This window comes from Carassius gibelio, chromosome A24, assembly GCF_023724105.1.
Source record: "Carassius gibelio isolate Cgi1373 ecotype wild population from Czech Republic chromosome A24, carGib1.2-hapl.c, whole genome shotgun sequence".
Taxonomy (NCBI): Eukaryota; Metazoa; Chordata; class Actinopteri; order Cypriniformes; family Cyprinidae; genus Carassius; species Carassius gibelio.
In genome coordinates, this window is record NC_068394.1 from 17,314,030 (window position 1) to 17,339,596 (window position 25,567).

The following is a 25,567-nucleotide window of genomic DNA, read 5'->3' on the forward strand; positions in this document are numbered from 1 at the left end:
ACGCTAGAGACTTTATCAAAAATGTCTTTATTATGCATGCATTAATGGATATTTTTTTATTGCAAAGGTATAACATTTTATAAGCTCCATGGATATATGTATATATTTTAAGAAATGCACATTATATACACAACATGACACAAATTCATGATTTATTGAGTCGTGAACACATTATTGCTGTTTGAGATAATCTTGGTCGATATATAGTAGTAGAAATATAGTTTTTCTAATAATATTGTTGTGAAATGCAAATATTGTAATACACAAAATGTGAGATCATTGTGAATTATGTGGATTCTAGATTATTTATATGTTTTATTATTTAAATGTGATTTTTATTTGCCTTATTTTCTGAACTTCTTATGCATTTGTACTAATGCTACCTAATGTTACAACGTTACTACCTAATGTTAATGTTCTTGAACAAACATAATAAAGAAAACTAATACAATCACCATTCTGTGATTCATTTTAAGTAAAATACTTTGTGATATTTTGAATATTTAAAAATATACACATATTTAAAATGAAAAAAAATCTTAATATTTTTTAACAAATCTAAAGCACACATCAATTAAAAAGTTCATTGTCATTTGTTCATTTATGGAAAATCAGAATTTGCTTTCCATTTCCATTCTTAGACACATGTAGTGTGGATGATGCTTCTACAAAGGCATTTTTTTTCTTTTTTTTTTTTACACAATCCAACAGCAGCATACTATTAAAAAAAGACTGAAATGACTAGCACAACTCCACATTTAATTTTAATAACTCATTTACTTGTACGGTAATTTAAATAACATATACTGGTGACAGCAATAAACATACAATAAATTTAATTTCGACAACCTTGCTCAAAGACGGCATCTCAGTTTCCAGAAATGCAAGCCAGACCATATTTGACAAATGCAAACTTATCGTCTCGCCTGCATCATGTCGCGGATTCCGACAAGAATGCGCTATCTGATCAGCCATTGGCTGAGAGAGCTGTCAGTCACAGATCTGGGATATTATTGGAGGAGGAGGGCAAAGAGAGGACGCTCAGGAGGAGAACGCTGGAGAGAGAAGAGGAGCGGGGAGGACAGAGTCCCCGAACCGGCACACTTTCATACAGACTTTAATTTATTAATTACTATATTTTAACACATAACAAGTATTAAAAAAGGGAAAAATGTCTCAAACAGACAACAAGAGGTTCTTTGAGAGCCTGTCGGGTGCTGGGAAGGCCATAGCGGTGCTGACGAGCGGAGGAGATGCGCAAGGTACATGACTCCTGAAGAACACACGGTTATCATTCTGGTTACTATATCATGGGTATTTTGTTTTTAAAGGATACATTTATTGGATCATTGTGTTCAAATTGATCGAAATAGTTTCACTTTTACATATGTTACATTCTGTTACACGGTCACCAGCATTACATTAGCTGTCCTGTCATTATATCAGTCGCACTGTATCAATGAATCCTGATACTTGCTTCTCGTTAGGATGAAATGGCCTCCGACGGTCCAAAGCGACTGAAATGTAACGTTAGCCACGAGATAATCACAAGGTCACAGCTCCTGCGTTATGATACATGGTTTCCGTGTATCACTTCAGACTCAGCAATGCTGCTTTCGGTTTAGACGGGTGTGTAGAAACGCATGGTGAGGAGGATGAGGATGAAGCAGGTCACACTAATTCAATCTGAGCTCATGTCAGAGGCTTTCATTTCTATCATAATGTTTCCAAATAGCAAACAGCTCTACTTTACGTAGGTGATTAGGTGAATGGGTGACATTTACTGTATCCCGGTAGATAAATGTCACTGCATTGCGGAATCATGTGACCTTCACGAATAGCACGAAGCGTTTCTTCACTGTCTCCATCCAGCCTGAAAGATGACGCTTGCTTGTGTTTGCATAACATTAACAGTCATCTTTGTGTTAGGCTACCTTATATCAGTGCCTTATATCTGTCTTTCAATCATCAAAATTATGATTTTGGAAGTGACCAGGACCAGGAAGTTGCTGCGTGTTTCACAAAGGCTTTCTCGTGTTTCTCGCGTGAAAATGCTGTAAAGGTCATGGTTTCTTCTGTATGTGATGTGTTTTGTAAAGAATATGTGAATTTAGGTGACTTCGGGGTGTAGGAAGCCTAAGAGATGCGTACGTGAGGACCCGCTGCACCTTGAGACGACGAGAGATACGTCACACAGGGAAACGGGTCATGTGACCTGAACGGGGAAATACTAAAATATTGAATACTATTAACGCAGCATTCAGTTTTTCCCCATCATAATTATTGTCATAATAATAATAACAATAAAAATGGCATCACTGTCCATTACTGTGCCTTCTTGTGATGGTTTGTGTTTATTTGTTAACCAAGTTAATCCAAATGACTTATAACATCTTTATTTTTAATCAAAAAAAAAAAAAAAAATCATTTATCATGTATGTCCCCTCTAATTTGTTATTATTTCTCTAGCCATCTGAACAGATAATTGTTTTGCCACCATGATTGATTGTGATAAGGAACAGCATAGCTATTTTTGTGTCCCTCCCCCAAAAGGAAATTTTTATTATTAAGTATTTTGGTATTGTTTTGATCTATCCTTTGTTTTGAAACCATATTATATAGGTGCAGATAGGCCTGTCATAATAATCTATATATCAACTTATCGCGCAATATATGTAGGCTACATGACCTCGATCATTTTTGGTGATGCAATATATTGCCCATTATATTTATTTTAAAATGAATGTCATGTTTGTACATTTCACCTGCACCTGTGTTTTTTGCAGCTTCTTGAACATAACATGGTTTAGTCGTGAGGCGCTAGTTTAATACATAAATAAATAAATGCTTCTCCAAAAAAAGTTTAATCTGCAGATATGGTCTTGTTTGGGGGTCTGTGCCTTTGTGCATTCGGACATCTGACTGCTGAGTGTTTTACAGCAATGCTGTGCACACTTAATTTACAGAGAATAGAAGGTCAGGGAAAAATCTGTAGACTGTAAAAATCCACTTTGTAACAATGTCAAATCAAAGGTGCTCTTTTGTATGCTAAAGTGTACTCCTTGTGTACTTCTCTGCAGCTCCCGTGAGAAATGCAAATGTTCAAGTTTTGGACAGTAGTGTAGGTTACTGGGGGGAAAAAAAATCACATACATTTTCATAGTTGTTAATGAGTCACCAAAGATTGAATGTGTTATTTCTGTAGTCATTGTCTGATGTAACTTACATCCAATATTAGTCAGTGGCTTAATGTATAGCAGCACATGTCTGACACGTACATGTTATAGATGAATTCACTCAATTAGTGCTTTAGAACTTTAAAACAGCTGCAGGACATAAATAGCAAACCTTTGTCTATTTTAGATAAACTGATCGACAGTGACAGACTCAGAAGCTTGAGCTCACGGTGACACTGAATTTTTCAGCGCCTGTAGGCAGATCTCTCACCTTGACACATCTGACATCAGACTTAACAATGTGCCTAGCAAACAATAAAAAGACCAGAGGAACCCAAGCTGTACTGTATCAACAGACCCACATATCAGAGAGACTGCTGACTTGAGCTTGTATCTATCTCTTTTCTCCCGCAGAGCACTTAAAAGATATTTTTACAGTAGAAAATGCATTGAAAAGACAAATCAGTTATCAGATGTAAAGTAGTCTTTTTAAAAAGTCATGCAGTTACCTTTCATTTTTGAGTAACCTGTCCTTTAAACACAATTGTCTGCTGAAATTTATCCACCTACAATATTCATCCTGAAACTGTGTAGGCTTTTTTTTTTTTTTAAGGAGTTGTTCTGCTTTTCACATTGTCTCTTTCTTACTCATTCCTTCCCAGTTAATTGCAATGTGTTGCCTTGTAAAAATAGTGTAGCTTTCAGTTAGCAAATTTAGCATACTTCAGCATACCAGATTCAAACCAGATGTTATGGACATAGCACCCAGAAGGTTATAGAGATAGAAAAATAGTATTTCTAACCCAGTATTAGCATAGAGAGCTATGAGGGAGATTTTATAGCAAGACCAAGTTTTTACAATATGCTTCACAGCGGGGTTACAGTAATCCTCAAATTACATAATCAAGTGAAAACCCAAACAAACAGCCAGTTCTAAGTTGTTTCTTCCCAGTCTTCCCAGTATTTTGGTACAGATTTTCTTCTATAATACAATCTGTCTGTTGTTCCTCTGCATGCAGGGATGAATGCTGCTGTTCGAGCTGTGGTCCGTATGGGAATATATGTTGGAGCCAAAGTATACTTCGTTCATGAGGTCAGTCTCTAGTTCATTTTTACAGAATTCCGATAAAACTGGAAGAGTGGTAAGTCTTTACATGATGTACAATGATATGTAAACGTTAATAAGACAAACTATGCCATTTCTGTATAACATAAGGGTTGCTCAGTGTTGTGTTCACTCTCTCCCATTGGCCTATCACTTATTTCCTATATAGAAATGTTACTCCTAAAAGGACACACAGGCATTTTTTTGTGAAATAAGTAATGTACTGTAAATAATATAAATCCAGTTCAGAGTTGTTGGCATAGCAGAAGTGTTTCCACAGTGGTTTGAATTAAAGCCCCATGTATCTGGTCTCATATAAACACACTTTTTCCATTAGTATCACATCGCATCTCAGCCCTGCTTGAAGAGATGTCTGGCTGTGATAGGCCGAATAGCTTCACCCACTCCGCTTTTATACAACTGCTTCAGTCAAGAAACCCACACATCCATTTTCTCGTGATTCCACCCTCATTCTTAAAGATGAAGCGTGTCGTTTCATCTGTGAGATCATTTGTTTGAGACGTTGGCAAATGCAAGCATTTCTAGCGGCGCAGAAATGACACGCTTTACCTTGTGCTGCACAGAAGCATTTTGTAAACACAAAGCCATGCCTTTGCCAAGCCAGAACATTGCCTGCCAATCTCCGTAAGCTGGTTCACATGATTACCTGAATTCATTTGTGGTAACTAAGATGTCATTCAAGGATAAGAGGAGTGATTTTAATTGTGTGCTTGTGTGTTTTACAGGGATATCAGGGTATGGTGGATGGAGGCGACAATATCAAGGAGGCGACATGGGAGAGTGTGTCCAGCATGCTGCAAATGGTGAGTGAGTGTCACGAGAAACATCTCATACATAATTGGACTCATACATGCCAATGCTCACACTGTTGCAAGGTTACGATTACCACATGGGCCAATACGTTTTCCATTTCACGTTAGCATTGCTAATTCATTTGCATGATTGTGTTCTAGGGCGGCACTGTAATCGGCAGCGCACGATGCAAAGATTTTCGTATGCACGAGGGCCGGCTGAAGGCTGCTCATAACCTGGTGCAGAGGGGCATCACTAACCTGTGTGTGATTGGTGGAGACGGCAGCTTGACCGGGGCCAATCTCTTCAGAGAGGAGTGGAGTGGCTTGCTGGCAGAGTTGGTTGAGCAAGGTATACCTTAGGGCAGCAGATGACACTATAGATAAAAAGTTACATTTATAAAGAGTTTTTTTGTGACTATTTTACATACACATTTACATACAAAGCATTTTAATTGTTAAAAAAATGTGTTCAATAATTTTGATAATATTGGTCATGAACTTTTTAGGATTTCAACAAAGCTTAAATTAGGCAAAAAAAATAAAGATCAAGCAGAGCAGACGGATATGCAAATGGGGTGTGCGATATCACGATTTTTGATCGTGCTAAATTAAAATGTCTCGACAATCTGCTTTTGAAGAAACATCCGTTTCTAATGCTGTCAAAAACACACAAGGTTTACATATAAACAGTTGGATTTGTCTAAAGTGAAATTAAATAGCTGAGAGAAAAATGGATGTGTGCAGCTCTTAAAGTGACAGCAGACTAAAAGTACTAAACATGCTGCCGTTTGTCATTAAAGGTATAGTTTGCCCAAAAAGGAAAATTCTGTCATTATTTACTCTTTCTCATGTTCTTCCAAACTTGTAATAACCTGTAGAAACTATTTTGAAGAATGTGGGTATCCAAACAGTTTCTGGTCCCCGTTGAGTTTGATAGTAGGGAAAAACACTCTGGAAGTCATTGGGGATCAGCAACTGTTTGGTTACCCATATTCTTCAAAATCTCTTCTGTTCAACAGAAGAAGAAACTCATTCAGGTTTAATACGACTTCAGAGAGAGTAAATGAAGACAGAATTGTATTTTTTATTTTATTTCGTTTTACCCTATAAAGGCTTTGTTTTTAAAAGAGGGAAAATAGTTTGGTTGTGCTGCTCTGATAACTTGCAAATTAGCAAACCAACATGACAAAGAATCACAATAAAAACTTAGTGATCGTGATTTTTCTGAAAAATATTAATAAAAGGATTGTGATATGATATTTTTGCCATATCACCAAACCCTATATGCAAATAATAATATATATTATAAAAAATAAATAAATAAATAAATAAATAAATCTGGGCTATAATTTGATCTAATTTAGCATCTTGTGGCTGTGTCTAATCGCAGGTCTGATTGATGAGGAGGCGTCTCAGAAATACTCTGCTCTTCACATTGTGGGCATGGTGGGCTCTATTGACAATGACTTCTGTGGAACTGACATGACAATAGGAACAGACTCCGCCCTCCACAGGATTATTGAGGTGGTGGATGCCATTATGACTACAGCTCAGAGGTACTTCAACAATCCATAACCAAAATTAATTCAAGTAACACAAATCTAAAATGACATCATCTAAAACCATCAGATGTTTCTTGTGAACGTAATTGCCAGTTTGTGAGTGATTCCCATTTATTGGCTAATCATTCTTAATGGATTACAGTCACCAGAGGACATTTGTGCTGGAGGTGATGGGCAGGCATTGTGGGTAAGATTATTAAATATTATTACAGGTATTTTGGCCTGGATTTGTTAAAAACATATGATTGGCATAGTCTTTGCGCTTGACTGTGAAATGATGCTGGCTACTGTCAAATAAGACATTGTATTATGTTCATCTGTATGCACTTGTGTATAAAGTTATCTGGCATTGGTGAGTGCCCTGGCATGTGGAGCCGACTGGGTGTTGATTCCTGAAATGCCCCCTGAGGACGGCTGGGAAGAGAAAATGTGTCAAAAACTCTCTGCGGTAAAACAAAAATACATCACTTCTCACTGAAACTAAATGCAGCACTCCTTGTACAGAACTTCTTATAATAGTCAGGTGGTTACATTCAGGTCTATTCTTACTAGTTTTCCACCTGAAAAACATGTACATATACATATATCGATTGTATAATGTATTAATCCCAGAGACATCTGCATACAGTAAATCACTTTCCACTACTCCCAATATGTATTTTCTATTGGTACATACTCCTCTGTTTATAACATGTATGTTTTTTGTGGAACAAATGTGTACACTGTCCCAGACGCGATCCAGAGGTTCAAGGTTGAACATAATCATAGTCGCTGAAGGAGCCATTGACAGACATGGAAAAGCTATTACTTCTAGTATAGTCAAGGATGTGAGTACTGAATGTTTTCAAAGGGAGAGAGCAAAAATCTGGAATGCTTCATAACTGAAGTGGCCCATCTCCAAAGACTCCAAAGAGATGCAAAGACATGCTACAAATTTAAGTACGTGCAATATGGTCTACAAGGGCTTTCACACTGTAATAATGACTTAAAGACCTTGACCAACAGCACTGCCGCTTGGCGAACAATTACAGTAACAGTCAGTGTGAATGCAGCTCAACTGGGTTGTATGGTGTAGTGGTTAAATTCCCAGGTGGACGATCTTTGCAGGATCCAGTCACTATCTCTGCTTTGCTCTCAGTTGCTTCAGTAGGATTGGTGTTTCAGTAAAGGGGCAGCCTGAATTCCAGCTTTTTGAATCTCTCCCACTGTTTTGTCTTCAGTTTGTGACGTGTCTCTTACCCTCATAGAAACGGGCAGGAATGAAAAGGCTGAATATCATAATAGTAGCTGAAGGTGCGATTGATCGTAACAACCAGCCCATTACCTCAGAACATGTAAAGAATGTAAGTACATGATAGTGCATAGAGATCCAGCTCATGCACTGACCCCTGACCTCTGTGAGCTCTGTGTGTCCGCCCTCTCTGGCTTTGTCCTGTGTGGTTTGCTTAAACTCACACACACACACACACTCCTCCTGGTAAGGCACTTGTGGTCACCTCTGAACATAACCAGCTATGGCTATCCTCTACTTACTGGATGTCTTGACTACTGCACGGCATCAGTGGGCTAGTGTTTTGAATGCACATTACGTTACAGCTCAGTCTTACATGTTCTTTCAGAATACTTTTAGTATTGTTCAGAATTTATTTTTAAATATGCTCATAAAAAAAAAAAAAAATGGGGAAATTGTCAAATTATCATCAGCATCATGGTGCTATGTGTTACTTATGCAAGCTCAGGCAATGTAAAAATCTAGTTTTAATAGAGGAAATAGAAACATTTATGTTTTCTTTGTTCAGATTGTTCAGTGTGAGGGGAAGTACACATTTCCTCATCCTGAAAAAGGTCCTGCAGGAATTGAACTATTTACAATGTGTAGCAGTCTCTGAAAACTAACGACTAAAAATGGGCTGTAATTTACTGACTAGCATGCAACGCTGTTCTGATTTCACCAATTAATGCTCAGTTTCTTATTCTCTGCTTGTGCGTTGCAGCTTTCTTTTGAATCTTTATGCTAAATGCATGCATTGTTATGGGATATTCTGGTCTTCTGTGCTTGCACTAAGCTGTATCAATAAATAACATTTCATATAGTAAAACATATGAAGGAATGGTTCACCCAATAAAGGAAAGTCTGAAATCATTTTATGTGACTCTGTTGTCATACAAACTCAAAATATGACTTTCTTTTTTAAATGGGACACAAAAGGGTATGTTTGGTAGAATGCTAACACTGTTCTCCTAAATACAAAAAAAAAAAAAAACTGAAGAACACCATATCACAGAAGTGATCCATGCAACTTGTGCACTATATTCCAAATCATACAATAGATTTGTGTTAGAAACATAGTACGATTTAAGGAACTTAAATTTATTTTTTAAATAACCTCTTTTGTGTTCCAAGTCATAGGGGTTTCATAAATGACAACATCATTTTCAGTTTGGGGTAAACATAATTTCTAAGGTTAGTAAACATGATTATGGTGATAATTTTATAGGATTTAGCTATTATATAAATGTGAATGGTATCTTGCATGATGAACAAGATGTTTTGTTGACAAAATATGACATAAAACCTCTGAATTCCCTTGATTCCTCTTTTTTATCACCCCTCCAGTTGGTGGTTCAGCGTCTGGGCTTCGACACACGCGTGACCATCCTGGGCCACGTCCAGAGAGGAGGGACCCCCTCGGCATTTGACAGGATTCTGGTGAGAAACTCTTGGGGATAAAAACAGGAGGGTTTGGGGAGCTTACATGAAGTACATAAACAGATTTGATGGCCGCCGGGGTATGTAAATCCATAGGCAGATTTAAAATGACATTTTCTGTATACATGGAATATGAAGCTTTTTCTATACATAAAGTGACTCTGGTTATATTCGAGCTGATTAAGTGCACTACAGATTGCAGTGCTGTCTTGTGTTTGTTCTCAGGCCAGTCGTATGGGTGTGGAGGCGGTTCTGGCACTGCTCGAGACCACTGCAAACACGCCAGCCTGCGTGGTGTCTCTGTGTGGGAACCAGTCTGTGCGGCTGCCCCTCATGGAGTGTGTGCAGATGGTAAGACTTTGGGTTTAGTGTTGTGATAATAAAGATCCACACTCACACGGTTCAGCAGAGGAATGAGAACACAGCATTACTGCTGCACTCATGAATCATTCCGGCATTTGCATCTCTGTGAATAGGTTTACATTTAATATCTAATTTTTTTTTTTTTTTTTTTTTGCATTGGTGCTTTAAAGGATAGTTCGTCCAAAAATGAATTTGCTCATCATTTACTCACACTTAAACCCTTGAGCTTCTTTTTTCTGTTGAACAAAAAAGAAGATATTTTAACCCAACATTCTTCAAAAATAAATTATTTTGTGTTCAGCAGAAGAAAGACATTTATACAGGTTTGGAACATCATGAGTAATAGATGACAGAATTTTCATTTTTTGATTAACTATTCCTTTAATTTGGGGGTGGGGGGGGGGGGGGTTCAGAATAAAAAAAAAATTGACATTATTTTCACTTTCTTTGTAAAAAAAAAAAAAAAAAGTATGACTCAGAAATTGCTTTCAACAAATCAGTTCAACCTCCCCCTAAATTCATGCATCATACCATTTCTAAAGGAAGTGCTTCTGTTTGTCTTGTAGACTCAGCAGGTGCAGAAGGCCATGGACGAGAAAAGATTTGAAGAGGCCGTGCAGCTACGTGGAAGGTGCATTTACTACATTTTGTTTGTAACTTGTAGTGTGGCTAATAACTTTTTATTGTTTGAATGTAGTTTAACTTCTTTCAACCCTGAATAGCCTGTACACTACTGTTTAGAAGTTTGGGGTTGGTAAGATATATATATATATATATATATATATATTTTTTTTTTTTATTATTATTATTATTATTATTATTATTTTTTAAGAAGTCTCTTATGTACAGTAAAAATGGTAATGTTGCTTAATATTATTACAATTTAAAATAACTGTTCACTATTTGAATATATTGAATATATATCAAATGTAATTTATTCCTGTGATGCAAAGCTGAATTTTTCAGCATCATTACTCCAGTCTTCAGTGTCACATGATCTTCAGAAATCATTCTAATATGCTCATGTGCTGCTCAAGAAACATTATTCTCAACATTGAAGACAGTTTTACAGCTTATTATAGTTATTGAAACAGTGATGCTTTATTTCATGAATATAAAGTTAAAAACAAAAGCATTTATTTGTAACAATGACTATCATTGTGTATCAATTTAATGTATCCTTATAAAAAAAAATTCTTACTGACCCCAAACTTTTGAACACTAGTGTATGTTGTATAGTTTGAGCGTAACTACAGATACAACACTCATATCTTATTAAATATAATAACACTAATGTGTTTGTGTGTACATGTAGGAGCTTTGAGAACAATCTGAAGACGTACAAACTGCTGGCTCATCGCAAACCAGAGTCTGAGCTTCCACAGGTGAGTGTTATGTCCTGAGAGTGATGCTGTGTTTGTTGTACCCTGGTCATCTTTCACTAAACACCTCAGCTGACTGACATCAGTATGCTGTTCACAAGCCCTCTCTACACGAGGAAACAGAATTCCACCTCTAGCAGATGCTTCCAGAGGAAACCAAGATTAATTAGTCCTGTCACACATCCTGTGCGAATATTTTTGCTTGTGGATAGCTATTTTTAGCTGTATTCTCTAGCTATTATTATCCCAATGTCGCCGAATACTTAAAGGGCCTTTAGTTGTGTTATCTTGCTTTAATGCTTCAAAACTAACATCAGGCAGCTACATGTCTAGGCTATAGTTAAAGTTTAAATGTAATATTAAATATTCATCATAATATACTAAACAGGATGTGTTCTCTTGGTTGAGTGATCAAAACCCTGAAATAACTTTGATCAAAAAAACAAAACAAAAATATTCAATATATGCCGATATTCAACAATATTAAGATACCCCCCCCCAAAAAAAAAAAAAAAAAAACTCATTAAATTGCTGTTTTTATTGAAAATTATTTTGATAACATTTCTTCTCCACTGTGTAATGATAGTAAGACAAGAGAGCGCGCTCAAAACTCATCATTTGATAGCATACTTTAATGGAACATTAATATAGAATCATCCTCTGAAAAGAAATGAGGTTTGAACATTTGAGAATTTGTCATTATCTTTCTAAATGTGCACTCTTTGGGGCTAAAGGCTTAATGAAGCTGTTTAAAATAGCCATGTTAAGCAACAATTAATCAAATTTCTAATCGCGATTACAATAATGGATGCCACAATTAAATAATCGTTCAAAGCGGCAATTAATTGTTCAAAGTCAAATTATGTTATTCTGCATGCTTAAGATATGTGTTTTTCTTTCTACATGTCATCTTAAGGGTTTTTCTATTTTTTGTTGTTTTAGTATAACATTATAATTCCAATCATATTTTTACATACATTTATATTTTAAAGAAGAAACCAGTCTGATGTATATTTGACATTAGAGGCTTAAAACTATAGAAAAGCACTAAAAGTTTGTCAGTTAGTGTTTTCAGCTTGTTTATTTTCTTATAAAAATATGGCATGGAGTTGCATCAAACAATGGTATAAACATCATTCAATGTAAATTGTGATAATCGTGATTAATAATCGCAATTTCAATTTCAAGGGAATAATCGACAGGCTGACCCGTTTAGATCTTGTGTGTGCAATGGAAATGCGGCTAATAATTTCTTAATTCTGACTGGCATGCAATGAACAAATCAAACAAACATAAATGGGCAAATGCAGGACCCGTAGGTTGCAGCCCACTCAAGCCCATTGGTAAGTTCAGCCATGCCTATAATATGTTTTAGAGCTTGACAAAATCGGAAAATATTTATTGAAAATTTATTTATTTTTATTTATTATGATGTTCTTATTTACCTGACTATAAATCAGTTCCCAATGAACTTGTATGACTAGTCATTCATGATTATGTTTTGCAAAGAGCAGTTTCTCTTTTTCATGTTTTTATCTATTTTATTTAGGTTTATAAATCACTACAATTCTCTCATATCTTACATCCAGAGTTTCCAAGACCACGAGAACCCTGATTCTCAAATAAATACTATCTATCTGATCTAAAATCTAAACATTTATTATCACCATTAATCATTTTAGCTTATTTTAAAGTTGTTTTGTCCTATTTGACATAATTGTTAGCTATCTTCGGGCCCCATTGGCAGTTTTCTGAGGCCCCTAGTGAGTCCCGACTCCCAAGTGTTTGAGAACCACGCATGCATAGTAGTGTATGTTTACTGTTGCTTTTCCAAAAGCCTTGTGTCGACCAGAAAACAAGAGTCTTGAATGGCAAAGCTGCTGCCTTGCAGTCACAAAAGTCAAACGACAGCTTGTCCAGAAGTGTTTAGTCAATCATCTTTCTCTGCTCTGGGCTGTCATCGAGTTAACGAAAGACCAAATTGCCCTGCAACAAATGGAATGGAAAACAGATTAATGAACCAGCCACAGATGGTTGGAAAAATTGATACATTTTTATGGAATACCAGGCCTCACATATATAGACATTTCAGCTGGTTATGTAAATGCATATGGCCATTTTTTATTAGCTTTGTCAGGCTGCATACAGTATATCCAGCTCAATTTACAATAATCCATGAGCACACTTTATTACAGACAACCGGACATAAGTCAGAAATATAACGGAAGTCTCATGCTAGCAAACGCTCTGCTGTATTATGAGAAGTGGATTTAATGTCAATTATTGATGTGTTGTGTCTTCATCCCCCATTCAGAGCAATTTTAACGTGGCTGTGTTGAACGTGGGCGCCCCCGCCGCTGGCATGAACGCAGCCGTGCGCTCCGCTGTCAGAGTGGGCATCTCCGAGGGACACAAAATGTTTGCTGTCAGTGATGGGTTTGAAGGATTCTATAAGGGGCAGGTAAATATTTATCTCTAAAATCCCAAATTTAATAACCATCCAGCAGGTTCTAAACCCAGTGGCTTATGGGTGACATTCAGTAAGTGATGTAAAACAAGAACTGCAAACATTTTTTTTTAGTACCGGGTCTTTTGACGATACTTAATCTACTTTAAGTACACTTCAGTTTAATTTTGTCATTCCTATTTTATTATAGTTATATATATATATATATATATATATATATATATATATATATATATATATATATATATATATATATATATATATATATATATATATATATATATATATATATATATATATATATATAGACATGTGACTTTCAACCCATTACTTTTCTAGATTGCTCCAGGTATCATTTCATGTATTTTCATATCAGATAAAAAAAATATTTAAGTGTGGTTAAAATTCAAGGCACTTCAGTATCTATAACTTTTAATATTCTTGAGCATTATCAAATCTAGTTGATAAAAAGTAAAGCCCAAAGGGTTTTCTTTCCACCGATACCTAAAGAAACCTGGTACCGTCACATTTAAAAAACACTTGTAAGGACATTACAAGTGCACATTCAATACAGTTAAGCACACTTTTTCATATAACCATGGACATTTCTGTAATGATACATATAAAATCTAAATATAAGTTCAATGAATGTGAGTGTGCTTTGTAAGCTCATTAAAGCATTGAGTTTTTAGCTTAAATAATTATTCTTAGACATGCAAAAATGTCAAACTCATCGACTGTGGTTTAGTCACTAATGCAGCTCATGTGAAATATCATTTGTGCGGTGTGCTGTCTCGGATTAGATACTTACGAGGTTTCTTTTCATGTAGGATGGTCTCTTAGAGGACAGCTGCTCATGTAGAGTTCTAAGATGCTTACTTGCATTTTGGAGTTTTAATCCACTCTTATGAAATGTTTGTTGCAACACATTTTTGATTCACTATGCTCTCCTTTCTCAGATAAAAGAGATCAAATGGGCAGATGTAGGTGGATGGACGGGTCAGGGCGGATCCCTCCTGGGAACTAAACGGTATTTATCTTATGTACAAAGTTTATGTCCCATGTTTATATACAGATTTTAGTAATACAGATGGTTTTGCATGCAATGTGCTATACTTAGTACAATATTCTCACATTTGCAGAACACTTCCTGCAAAGCACATCGACAAAATTGCAGAACAAATGCGGAAGTATAACATAAATGCACTGTTAGTGATCGGAGGATTCGAGGTATGTCTTCCAACCTGGACTTTAGCCATTTTAATGTTTTATCTTGCATTTAGTGTGTCACATGAATAACTTAAAAAGTGATGTTCTTCACTGTTAATATTTTAGATAGTATTTTAAAATGATTATATTTTAATATAATTTTGTACTTATTTATTTAAATACAACCACTTAAATAGGTAACATATTACAATAAACTTAACCTTAGTTAACTACATCAGGTAACATGACATTTTCTAAACAATAATTATAAAAAAAAAAAAAAAAAACTTGTATCTGTTATTATAGTTTAATGAACCTGAGCTGAAGCAAACTAACAAGTAACATTAACAGAGATTAATAAATACTGTAATAAATGTATTGCACATTGTAATTAATTAGCTAAGGTTAACTAAGAAATATTATTGTAAAGTGTTACCCAATATGATAATATTGATAATTTTTTTAATTCAATTGATTAATTGTTTTAATTCAGTTTTAATTTTTAATTTCAAAAGTCCATGACACTGTTTTGTTAATTTTCCTGCCCTCTCCATCATGTTGTCCTATGCAGCATCACCTAAAGAGTCCTGTGCTCCTGTTCTTTTCATAATGAGCATCCAAAAACATTCAAAAATGATATTAATCACCTTCAGTTTATCCTTCAGCTGACTGAATGAAGAACATTAACATTCACACAGCTGAGATGACACATGGTGTTATTTAGGCTTCCAGAATAGCCACAACAGTCATTTCATGTTTTGAGTTGAAGCTCATCTTCTCTCTTTCAATGGAGACATCATCAGAACATGTGTGTATGTATTTTATGCAAGTGTTTCTATTTGAAGTGTGTGTGTACGGAGTGGATCCTCTGTCTCATGCTCTCCGTCGTGATGGCCATGGCTTTCCACTCGGTTCCTTCCTCGTCTGTCTCTCTCATTGCCTGTCTGTCTTCTCATCCCATCCCCATTCCCTGCACCGGCGGCGCTTCACTAAATCCCCGGCTCTGCCCTGCCCTGCAGGCCTTCCTGGGGATCATGGAGTTGTTAGCAGCCCGCGGGACTTATGAGGAGTTGTGTGTGCCAATGGTCATGGTGCCGGCCACAGTCTCCAACAATGTGCCTGGCTCAGATCTCAGCATTGGTGCAGACACGGCTCTGAACGCCATCACTGTTGTAAGTGAGGCTGAAGGGCGCCACCTACCAGCCAATCACATCAGTGCTGTCTTTACGAGCCAATCAAGGAGGCTCCGCCTTATGTTTACCAGCCAATCACGTCAGACTAGGCTACCAGCAGCAGTGGGTTCCAACTCAAAGCTGCGGTCACATTTACTATTGTTCAGCTAATTTTCGTAGAAAAATCTAGTCCGAATTGAGAATTTATGCGCAACAAGTTTCATATCGGGTTCCAGATCAAATTGGCCAACAGAAAGATAGTTGATTAGAGAGTGACTTCTGTGTGAACTGTACTTCCTAAATCATTACACTGTTGATATGAGATTATAGATCTTTCTTTGCCTGCAAAATTTTGCCAATGTGACCGAATCTTTAGGCACCTCTTTTGCAGTCAATGTCTAATGAGCTCAAATAAATTCAAATGAGCGTTAAACATCAATTTAGTGACTGCGGTGCTCATTCCTCAGTGTAGATGTCATTAAAAGAAATCTAAACTTTATAAACAAAAGATACATGTGTCACCTTCAATGCCCGATCTCATGTAGTTTTAGTAGACAGAACACGATTAACAATATCATTAACATCATAAAAAAACAAATTATAATAATAATAATAACAAAAAAAAAAAAAGATCCAAAGAATATTTAAGAAAGAATACGTTTATTGAGATATATCTAGACCAAATTCTTGAAGCAAGATGTTATTCCTTGTTGATTTGGGGCTGAAATATGACCTGCTCATGTTCTTAGTAGTTTTGTGATCTTTAAATTGAAACATCTCCACACTAAGCATTAAAGTTTCGGCTGGTAAACACAAAGCCGAGCCGTTAGCTGACAGGTAAGTGAAGATGACATGATGGTGGCATGTTTGGACCTGTGCTTTTTTTGTGGCTGTCATGTGACTGAGCCTGTGCTGTGCTGACACTGCATTACCTGTCATAACAGATCGCTCGCCCCGGCTCACGCTGGAGGAACTGGAGTCTGTCTGCATAGTTTCAACACAAACCTTACTGCCAGCTTTTCATAGTTCACCAAAAACCCTCATGTCCTTACAACCTCAGTGTTTTGTTGTCCATGAAACTCAAATGCAAAGTTATTTTGATATATATTGGATGCTTAAAAAAGATTTTTTTGCAATACAACAAAAATGTATATACAATAAACAGAGTAAATTTATATATATATATATATATATATATATATATATATATATATATATATATATATATATATATATATATATGTATATGTGTACAGTATTTATTTGTTTTGAAAAACAAAACACTTTGTCAATAATAGTGGAAAATAGAATATATTTGGAATATAGTGCACTATTACTATGTCATTCTGGAAAGCGTTTATTTTTCATGGAAATACAAAACAACAGGGGTAATGGCTGAGTAAATGGGTGGGTAAATATTGACAGAATTTTCTGTTTTGGGTGAACTGGCACATTTATATTTACTCACACTCACAATTTAGCAAGCAAATCGCATACAAAGACCAGTTGGAATTGATTTGCCAGTGTTACGAGGGCATCATCACTGTCAGTTACAGTACACTATCAATGTTAATGTGTGGACTGAGTCAACTTTGCTGTCTCGACGTCTGTTAAGAATGTGCAGAATCCCTGCCGTCTCGCTTCAGTGTCTTGCCACGTGACAAGCCTGTGTGTGTGTGTATGTGAGTGCATAAGTCGATTCGATCCCATCCGTACCCCCTCCCTCTCCCCCTCGACTCGCAGTCTGAAGCCATGGCGGCCATCACACGGTGGGTGTCCCATCAACAGGGCCCACTCCTGCACCAGTACTCCCCCTGCTGGTCTAACGTGTGCATTGTCCTGTCCCCTGTGGTGGTCCCCTGCTGTGTTGTGCTGACCTGCCAAAGGCCTTAGAGTGTTTGCTGCAGCTGTATGAGGCTCGTTCCAGCTATGAGGAGTTTTGCATCCCGCTCTGTATGCTACCTGCAACCATAAGTAACAATGTGCCGGGCACTAACCTTAGTATCGGGGCAGATACGGCCCTCAATGCCATTGTGGAGGTAAGAAGATAAAACTCATTGCTTTATAAAAACAGTTGTGCCAAGTCTATTAGATTCAGATTTTGGGATTTAAATTACAAAAGGTTTAATAAAGGTGTTAGTTTGCTAATATCACATTTTAACAATCAGTATTCTAGTTCTTATGTTAATATTTTTCCTCATATCAGAGTTGAATTATTGAGCCTGACAAAGGAAATTTACAAAATATATTAATGGAACATGATCTTTACGTAATATCCTAATGATTTTTGGCATAAAAGAAAAATTAATAATTTTGACCCATACAATGTTTTTTTTTTTTTTTTTTTTTTTTTTTGGCAATTGCTACATATATACCCCAGCGACTTAAGATTGCTTTTGTGTTCCAGAGTCACATATTTGATGAAACATTTTAATTCTAATGATCAAGAGGCACGCAAATCATGACTGATATTCCTATTAAAAATAAATTATTACACAATAAAAAAAGATGAAAATACATCAAATATTTAATGATAACAGTAGAACTTGAGAACAAATAGATGAAGGCTGAGTTTCCTGAGAAAGACTCAAAGATAATCAGTAATAAATGCATTCAGATAGTTTAGATGGTATTATTTTTGGAATTACTGTTCATATGCAGCGCAGTCTTATATACAGTGTAGAGTGAGGAGCATTAATATGCATCATAAATTGTTTTGTCAGTCTGTAAGTTGCTCCTAAAAGCCCATATTCATTAAGAGTCTATCTACCCAAACTCTCTGTGAATGCAAAATAATTTATCTTGGCTGAGATTCACTGTCATAAAAAGTAAATATCTCATGTCTCCAAACTGATTTGTGTTCATAATATAAAGAAAATAAATTTTTAGTTAGAGTTCCAAAAGTGGTTCTTGTTGCATGGCATGTAATGTATCTGGCATGACAGTGATTCAGCAGCTTGAAGCAAGATATACTCTACAAGACACGGAATGACTTAACATGCATGTGTTTGCCAGACATGTGACCGTATTAAGCAGTCTGCCAGTGGAACGAAGCACCGGGTGTTCATCATCGAGACCATGGGAGGTTACTGTGGTTATCTGGCCAGTGTTGGTGGACTGGCGTCTGGAGCAGATGCTGCATATATCTTTGAGGAGCCGTTTGACATCAAAGATCTTCAGGTTACCAGCACACACACATCGCTAAAACGCTACCGTCTTTGTAATATAATTATGTAACATTATTCATAAATAATTACACATAAGGTTATATAATCTTAGTGCCTTTTATTAAACAATAAACATTAGCAGCATCTGTAGGCTAAATGAAGAAACTGTTTCTCTTTTCTTCAGTCTAATGTAGAGCACTTGACCGAGAAAATGAAGACCAGCATTCAGAGAGGACTAATCCTGAGGTATCTATCGATCTGTCTGTCTGTCTGTCTGTCTGTCTGTCTGTCTGTCTGTCTGTCTGTCTGTCTGTCTGTCTGACTGTCTGTCTGTCTGTCTGTCTGTCTGGCTGGCTGTCTGGCTGTCTGTCTGTCTGTCTGTCTGGCTGTCTGGCTGTCTGTCTGGCTGTCTGGCTGTCTGTCTGTCTGGCTGTCTGTCTGGCTGTCTGTCTGTCTATATCTATCTGTCTGTCTGTCTGTTGATCTATCTATCTATCTATCTATCTATCTATCTATCTATCTATCTATCTATCTATCTATCTATCTATCTGTCTGTCTGTCTGTTGATCTATCTATCTATCTATCTATCTATCTATCTATCTATCTGTCTGTCTGTCTGTCTGTCTGTCTGTCTGTCTGTCTGTCTATATCTGTTTGTCTGTCTGTCTGTCTGTCTGTCTATCTATCTGTCTGTCTGTTGATCTATCTATCTATCTATCTATCTATCTATCTATCTATCTATCTATCTGTCTATCTATCTATCTATCTGTCTGTCTGTCTGTCTGTCTGTCTGTCTGTCTGTCTATATCTGTCTGGCTTTCTGTCCGTCTATATCTGTTTGTCTGTCTATATCTGTCTGTCTGTTGATCTATCTATCTATCTATCTGTCTATCTATCTATCTGTCTGTCTGTCTGTCTGTCTGTCTGTCTGTATCTGTTTGTCTGTATGTCTATCTATCTATCTATCTATCTAGCCTCAGGCGGTCTGTCACTCACTCAGTCGGTTTGTCTGTGCTTGTGTTCATGCAGGAATGAGAACAGTAATGAAAACTACACCACAGACTTCATCTATCAGCTCTACTCCGAGGAGGGCAAGGGAGTGTTTGACTGCAGGAAGAATGTTCTGGGTCACATGCAGCAGGTACTGCACATAAATCGTAAATCAAAATATCACAGAACACACTGGCCGACAGGCACCATTTAACGACACTTTAATGAATCAATATTCTGCAGCAAACATACTGTTTTCTTTCAGTTTAATAATAAATAATTGAAGTCACATAATTGAAATCACTGTTTACACATATGCATATGCATCTTTGCTCTTTCATGTTTTTTTTCACCTTCTCCGAGAGATGATTCATGTTTGATGTTTAAATTAAAAGTAAAAAATTAAAGTAGATTTTCATTTTTTTCTTGTTGTTAAAATTCAAAATAGTTTTTAAATATTATTGGATGTCTCTGTTCCCACCAGTCTGTCTGTCTGTCTGTCTGTCTCTATCTGTTTGTCTATCTATCTATCTATCTATCTGTCTGTCTGTCTGTCTGTCTATCTATCTATCTATCTATCTATCTATCTATCTATCTATCTATCTATCTATCTATCTGTCTGTCTGTCTGTCTGTCTGTCTGTCTGTCTATATCTGTTTGTCTGTCTATCTATCTATCTGTCTGTCTGTCTGTCTGTCTGTCTGTCTGTCTGTCTGTCTGTCTATATCTGTTTGTCTGTCTGTCTGTCTATCTATCTATCTGTCTGTCTGTCTGTCTGTCTGTCTGTCTGTCTATATCTGTTTGTCTGTCTGTCGTTGCACAAGTTAAGGTTACACACGATGACGAAAGCACTCATTGAGATTGCATTGCAGTGCCTGCTGTTTCGAAAAAAAAATTATCTTTGTATGGAAGTCTACGAGAGCACTCTGTGCGATTCTCAGTTTGACAGAAATCACCCAAAAAGGGGCGGTACTACACAAAACGCGACTCGACTCTGATTGGACTATTTAGAGACAGCACAAACAGTCTAGAATAGTAAAAGCTACCATAACACTGTGGGTGAATGTAAAAAAGAAAAAAAGAAAAAACGTCCTTTCGAGCTTTGGTGGTGGTTCGCCCAATCGCCCTAATGGAGAAACCGCCACTGCATGTATTATTTGTGCTGGTTTCTGTGTGCATGGAATTCCTGGCCTTCCATAATATTTCCATAAATATATGTATATTGTTATTTTTGGATATATTATTTTATATTATCCATTTAGGATTTATTTTATTGTTTTATGTATTTGTGAATACTATGCTGACTTTTAGTTATTAGTACCACATAAAATGACTAATATAAAACTATGTAACCTAAATAACAAACATTAACATTATAAAAATATTATACCTAAACAATAAAATATATTATACCTATATAAAACATAATTATTCCTAATTAACAAAATAACAAATAAATAATAAATTAAATAATTACAAATGAAGAATACAAAAATATATCTTATTTTCCATATATGTATCTTTCACTAGGGTGGTGCTCCTTCTCCATTTGACCGTAACTTTGGGACCAAAATCGCTGCTAAGGCCATGCAGTGGATCTCCAGGAAACTGAATGAAAGCTACAGACAGGGTATGAAAGACGACAGTTATGCATTTGATTTGGAAATGGAACAAACTTTACTAAAGCTGTTAGCAGAACTCAATCGCCACTTGACCTTCTTTTTGATCTGTGCTGTTGTTCACAAGGCACTCAGTATTTGACATAATCATGACTGCACACATACACCATACTCAACATAATACTTGACCTTGATTTACTTTTTTTACTTTAAATTTTTAAATAATACAGAGTCGCTGCATTTTTACAGCGCAGTTTTATGTGTGTTTTTATTCCTTTTGCTGTGCCTGTGGATGAATAAAGATGAAGGTAAAACATTTTAGTGTATTTTTGCTTGTGTAATTGCAAATACATAAATATGAACTATTAATACACATTCTTTAACTGTGGATTTCTTCTATATTTCTAAATTTCCATTTTATTTAGTTTTATTTATTTATTTATTTTATAATATGCCAGTTCACTCTTCCAGTTGTTCCAATATATAATTACCATAATATACTACAAATATGAAATATTAATGTAGTAGGCTACATAAATACAATTTCGATTTTTGTTTTAATCTGTGGGTTTCCACTCTATTCTTTAATTTACTACTTCCAATTTACTACTGTAAATATTCCTATAAGTTATTTATAATTGCTATAATATGTTATAAATAATAAACAATTATTATACTAGGCCATATGAATGTCATTTAGATTTTTTATATATTATATATATATTTTTTTTGTGTGTGTGGATTTCGACTTTTAATTTTTTATATTTTATTTTCATGTATTTATTATCAGTTTTGCGATTGTGTGTTGAACCTGTGTGTGTTGTGCAGGGAGAGTGTTTGCTAACACAGAAGACTCGGCCTGTTTGCTGGGCATGCGGCGGCGTGCGTTGCTCTTCCAGCCTGTGGTTCAGCTCAGAGATGAGACTGACTTTGTGTATGTACACACTACAGTTCTTACATAAAAAGACAGGATAAAATATTTTCTTTTATTCTATTAGTATCTGTAATAATATCGGACCTTCTATATGTGTGTTCAGTCACAGAATCCCTAAGGAACAATGGTGGCTGAAGTTACGTCCACTCATGAAGATCTTGGCCAAGTACAAGACCAGCTACGATGTGTCAGACTCTGGACAGCTAGAACATGTGGTCCTCAACCGCCCCAAAGAGTCTGAGGCCATGGCTGCCATTTAAAGATCCAAGTAGGGGCAGTGTTCAAAGGTCATGCATTAGACGGCCCGTCTGTCCCGTGAGCATTGTCGTTGACACTTTTATTCTCCGGGCTGCACCACTTTGTTTTGTCAGCGCTTTGTTTGAAAAATCTCACCCTTTGTTATTTTGCAGAAATCAATGTTAAATTGTATGAGAGTGTAAGAAGCAGTGTTTTTTTTGCCGTTTTATTTCCTGTAGCCGGTTGGAGCGGCGGCTCTGCTGTGTTGCAATAGTGCTCCGCTTCAAAGCACATTTGTCTTTCTCTCTGAAGTTCTCAGAAAGAAGCAAAAAAATCCACTTTCCGGTGTGAAGCGCCATATGCGGTGAAGTCCACATTGCTAGAGCACCGTTTGATGTTTGAATGTATTGCATCATCAAGTGTTAACATTTGCCTGACCAATAAAGACCATGATCACGTGTGAAAATCACCGTCTGCTGTCTGATTAAACACATTAACATTCTTATCAGCCTGAACACATGCTACCCTGGATTTCTGACTTGTGTCACGATGCTCGTATTCTTTGAAGTACCATGTTAGGAATGCTCCAGTATATGAATACCATGGTATGATGGTAGGAGGCTGAGAGCAAGATCAGAAATCAACAAGGGCTTTTGTCAAAAATGTCTTATATTAACAAATAATAATAATCATAAAAAGTAATTATCAATTCCTTTTTTTTTTTTTTTGCAAATGTATATTATTGGTGAATGTATGCAATTTTCTTTTAAATTTGTTCCATCAGCTCTAAATATATTACATATATACATTTGGGAATAGACAAGATGATGATGATGATGATGATGATGATGATTATTATGATAATGATAACGTTAATGTTAATGATAATGACACCACTACTACTAATAATACATATTTATATTGTAATTTTTTAATAAATAAATAGTTTATGAATGATAAATAAAGATATTTATAAGATAGTTATATATATATATATATATATAGTTATTCAGATATGGGAATAAGCAACCTGTCTATCTGCCTCTCTCATTTTATGCCAGGTTTCCCAAACTGGGAATTAAATTACATTTTAAATTTCATGCTGAAAAATGGCGATACAGAATTTTACAATAAAAACATTTATACACATCAAGTCAAGTCACCTTTATTTATATAGCGCTTTTAACAATATAGATTGTAACAAAGCAACTGAACTGCATTAAACAGGAAAATAGAATAAAGCAACAAGGCAGTTCATCATTGAATTCAATTATGTCATCATCCAGCTCAGGGGGAAGTTCTTCTCTGACCAGACAAAACCAGCATTCAATTCCATGCTGCAGCGAAGTCAGATTGTGCAGAAGAATTATCTGTTTCCTGTGGTCTTGTCCTGATGGCCATCTAAGAGACAAGGTCTTGACTGTGAATCTGTCTCTGGGGGACATCTAGTTGTCCTCATCTCTCTAGGTGCTGATCCACCATCTGGTCTGGATACGTACTGGATCTGGTGGCTACAGTGACCTCGGAATAAGGAAGAAACAGACTAATATTAGCATAGATGTCATTCTTCTATAAATTTAGCAAGTACATTGTGTGTTATGGGAATTCATGCAGACTAAAAATAGTTTAACAGATTTGAATATTAGAAAAATGTGTTAGTGTGTTATGTGTAAGCCAAGTTAAGAGGTGGATCTTTCATCTAGATTTAAACTGCAAGCGTGTGTCTACCTCCCGAACAATATTAGGTAGGTTATTCCAGAATTTAGGCGCTAAATAGGAAAATGATCTGCCACCCGCAGTTGATTTTGATATTTTAGGTATTATCAGATTGCCTGAGTTTGGAGAACACAGCGGACGTGAAGGACTATAATGTAACAAGTGCTTGTTCAAATACTGAGGTGCTAAAACATTCATGGCTTTATAAGTAATAAGTAAGATTTTAAAATCTATACAATGCTTTATAGGGAGCCAGTGCAGTGTTGACAGAACCGGGCTAATATGTTCATACTTCCTGGTTCTAGTAAGAACTCCAGCTGCTGCATTTTGGACTAGCTGGAGTTTGTTTATTTAGCATGCAGAACAACCACCAAATAAAGCATTATAATCATTGTAATGTAGATCTATTTTTGAGAGGGTAAAATTGGCTGTTTTACAAATGCTAGAAACGTGGCTTTCTAAGGAAAGATTTCAACATGTCAACACTTGTTAATGCTTTATTTTTCATTAATTTAGCCACTGTATTGAATAATTACCTCAGGTTATGTTTGTTTTCTTCTAAAGGAGAAGAAAAGTTATCAGACATAGCAGTTTTTAATGCTTTTATTTAGGATAGGTTACTTTCCTGCTAAGCAATTCAAAATACCTCTAGTTTTGTTTTCCTCCAGCTGTGCTCCATTTTTCGGGTTGCTCTCTTTAGAGTGTGAGTGTGCTCATTATAGCACGGTGCCAGACTGTTTTCCTTAATCTTCCTTAAACATAAAGGAGCAACTGTATTTAAAATGCTAGAAAAAAGAGAGTCCATAGTTTCTGTTATAATAATTCATTACATTTATATAGCGCTTTTCTAGACACTCAAAGCGCTTACATTGTCAGGGGGTATCTCCTCATCCACCACCAGTGTGCAGCATCCACCTGGATGATGTGACGGCAGCCATAGTGC

At 36.1% G+C, this 25,567-nt stretch overlaps 1 protein-coding gene across 5 annotated transcripts; it reads left to right on the forward strand.

The window, feature by feature from the left end:
• The first annotated feature begins 1,019 nt into the window (after positions 1–1,019).
• Positions 1,020–23,370, forward strand: LOC127946252 (ATP-dependent 6-phosphofructokinase, platelet type). Of its 5 annotated transcripts, XM_052542706.1 has the most exons (23): positions 1,021–1,262; positions 4,196–4,269; positions 5,028–5,105; positions 5,256–5,445; positions 6,487–6,652; positions 6,801–6,845; positions 6,998–7,106; positions 7,906–8,001; positions 9,276–9,368; positions 9,594–9,719; positions 10,298–10,362; positions 11,047–11,116; positions 13,428–13,574; positions 14,540–14,610; positions 14,723–14,810; positions 15,809–15,961; positions 17,848–18,000; positions 18,977–19,141; positions 19,313–19,374; positions 20,158–20,269; positions 21,649–21,748; positions 22,566–22,671; positions 22,775–23,370. In XM_052542706.1, exons 1-23 carry the CDS (start codon positions 1,172–1,174, stop codon positions 22,929–22,931), a joined length of 2,517 nt encoding a protein of 838 aa, XP_052398666.1. In that variant the 5' UTR covers positions 1,021–1,171; the 3' UTR covers positions 22,932–23,370. The 5 variants fall into 5 exon arrangements, with proteins under 5 accessions (XP_052398665.1, XP_052398666.1, XP_052398664.1 ...); XM_052542705.1 differs by lacking the exons at positions 7,906–8,001; positions 17,848–18,000 and adding an exon at positions 7,390–7,485 and having other exon boundaries at positions 1,020–1,262; XM_052542704.1 differs by lacking the exon at positions 17,848–18,000.
• The last annotated feature ends 2,197 nt before the right edge of the window (positions 23,371–25,567 follow it).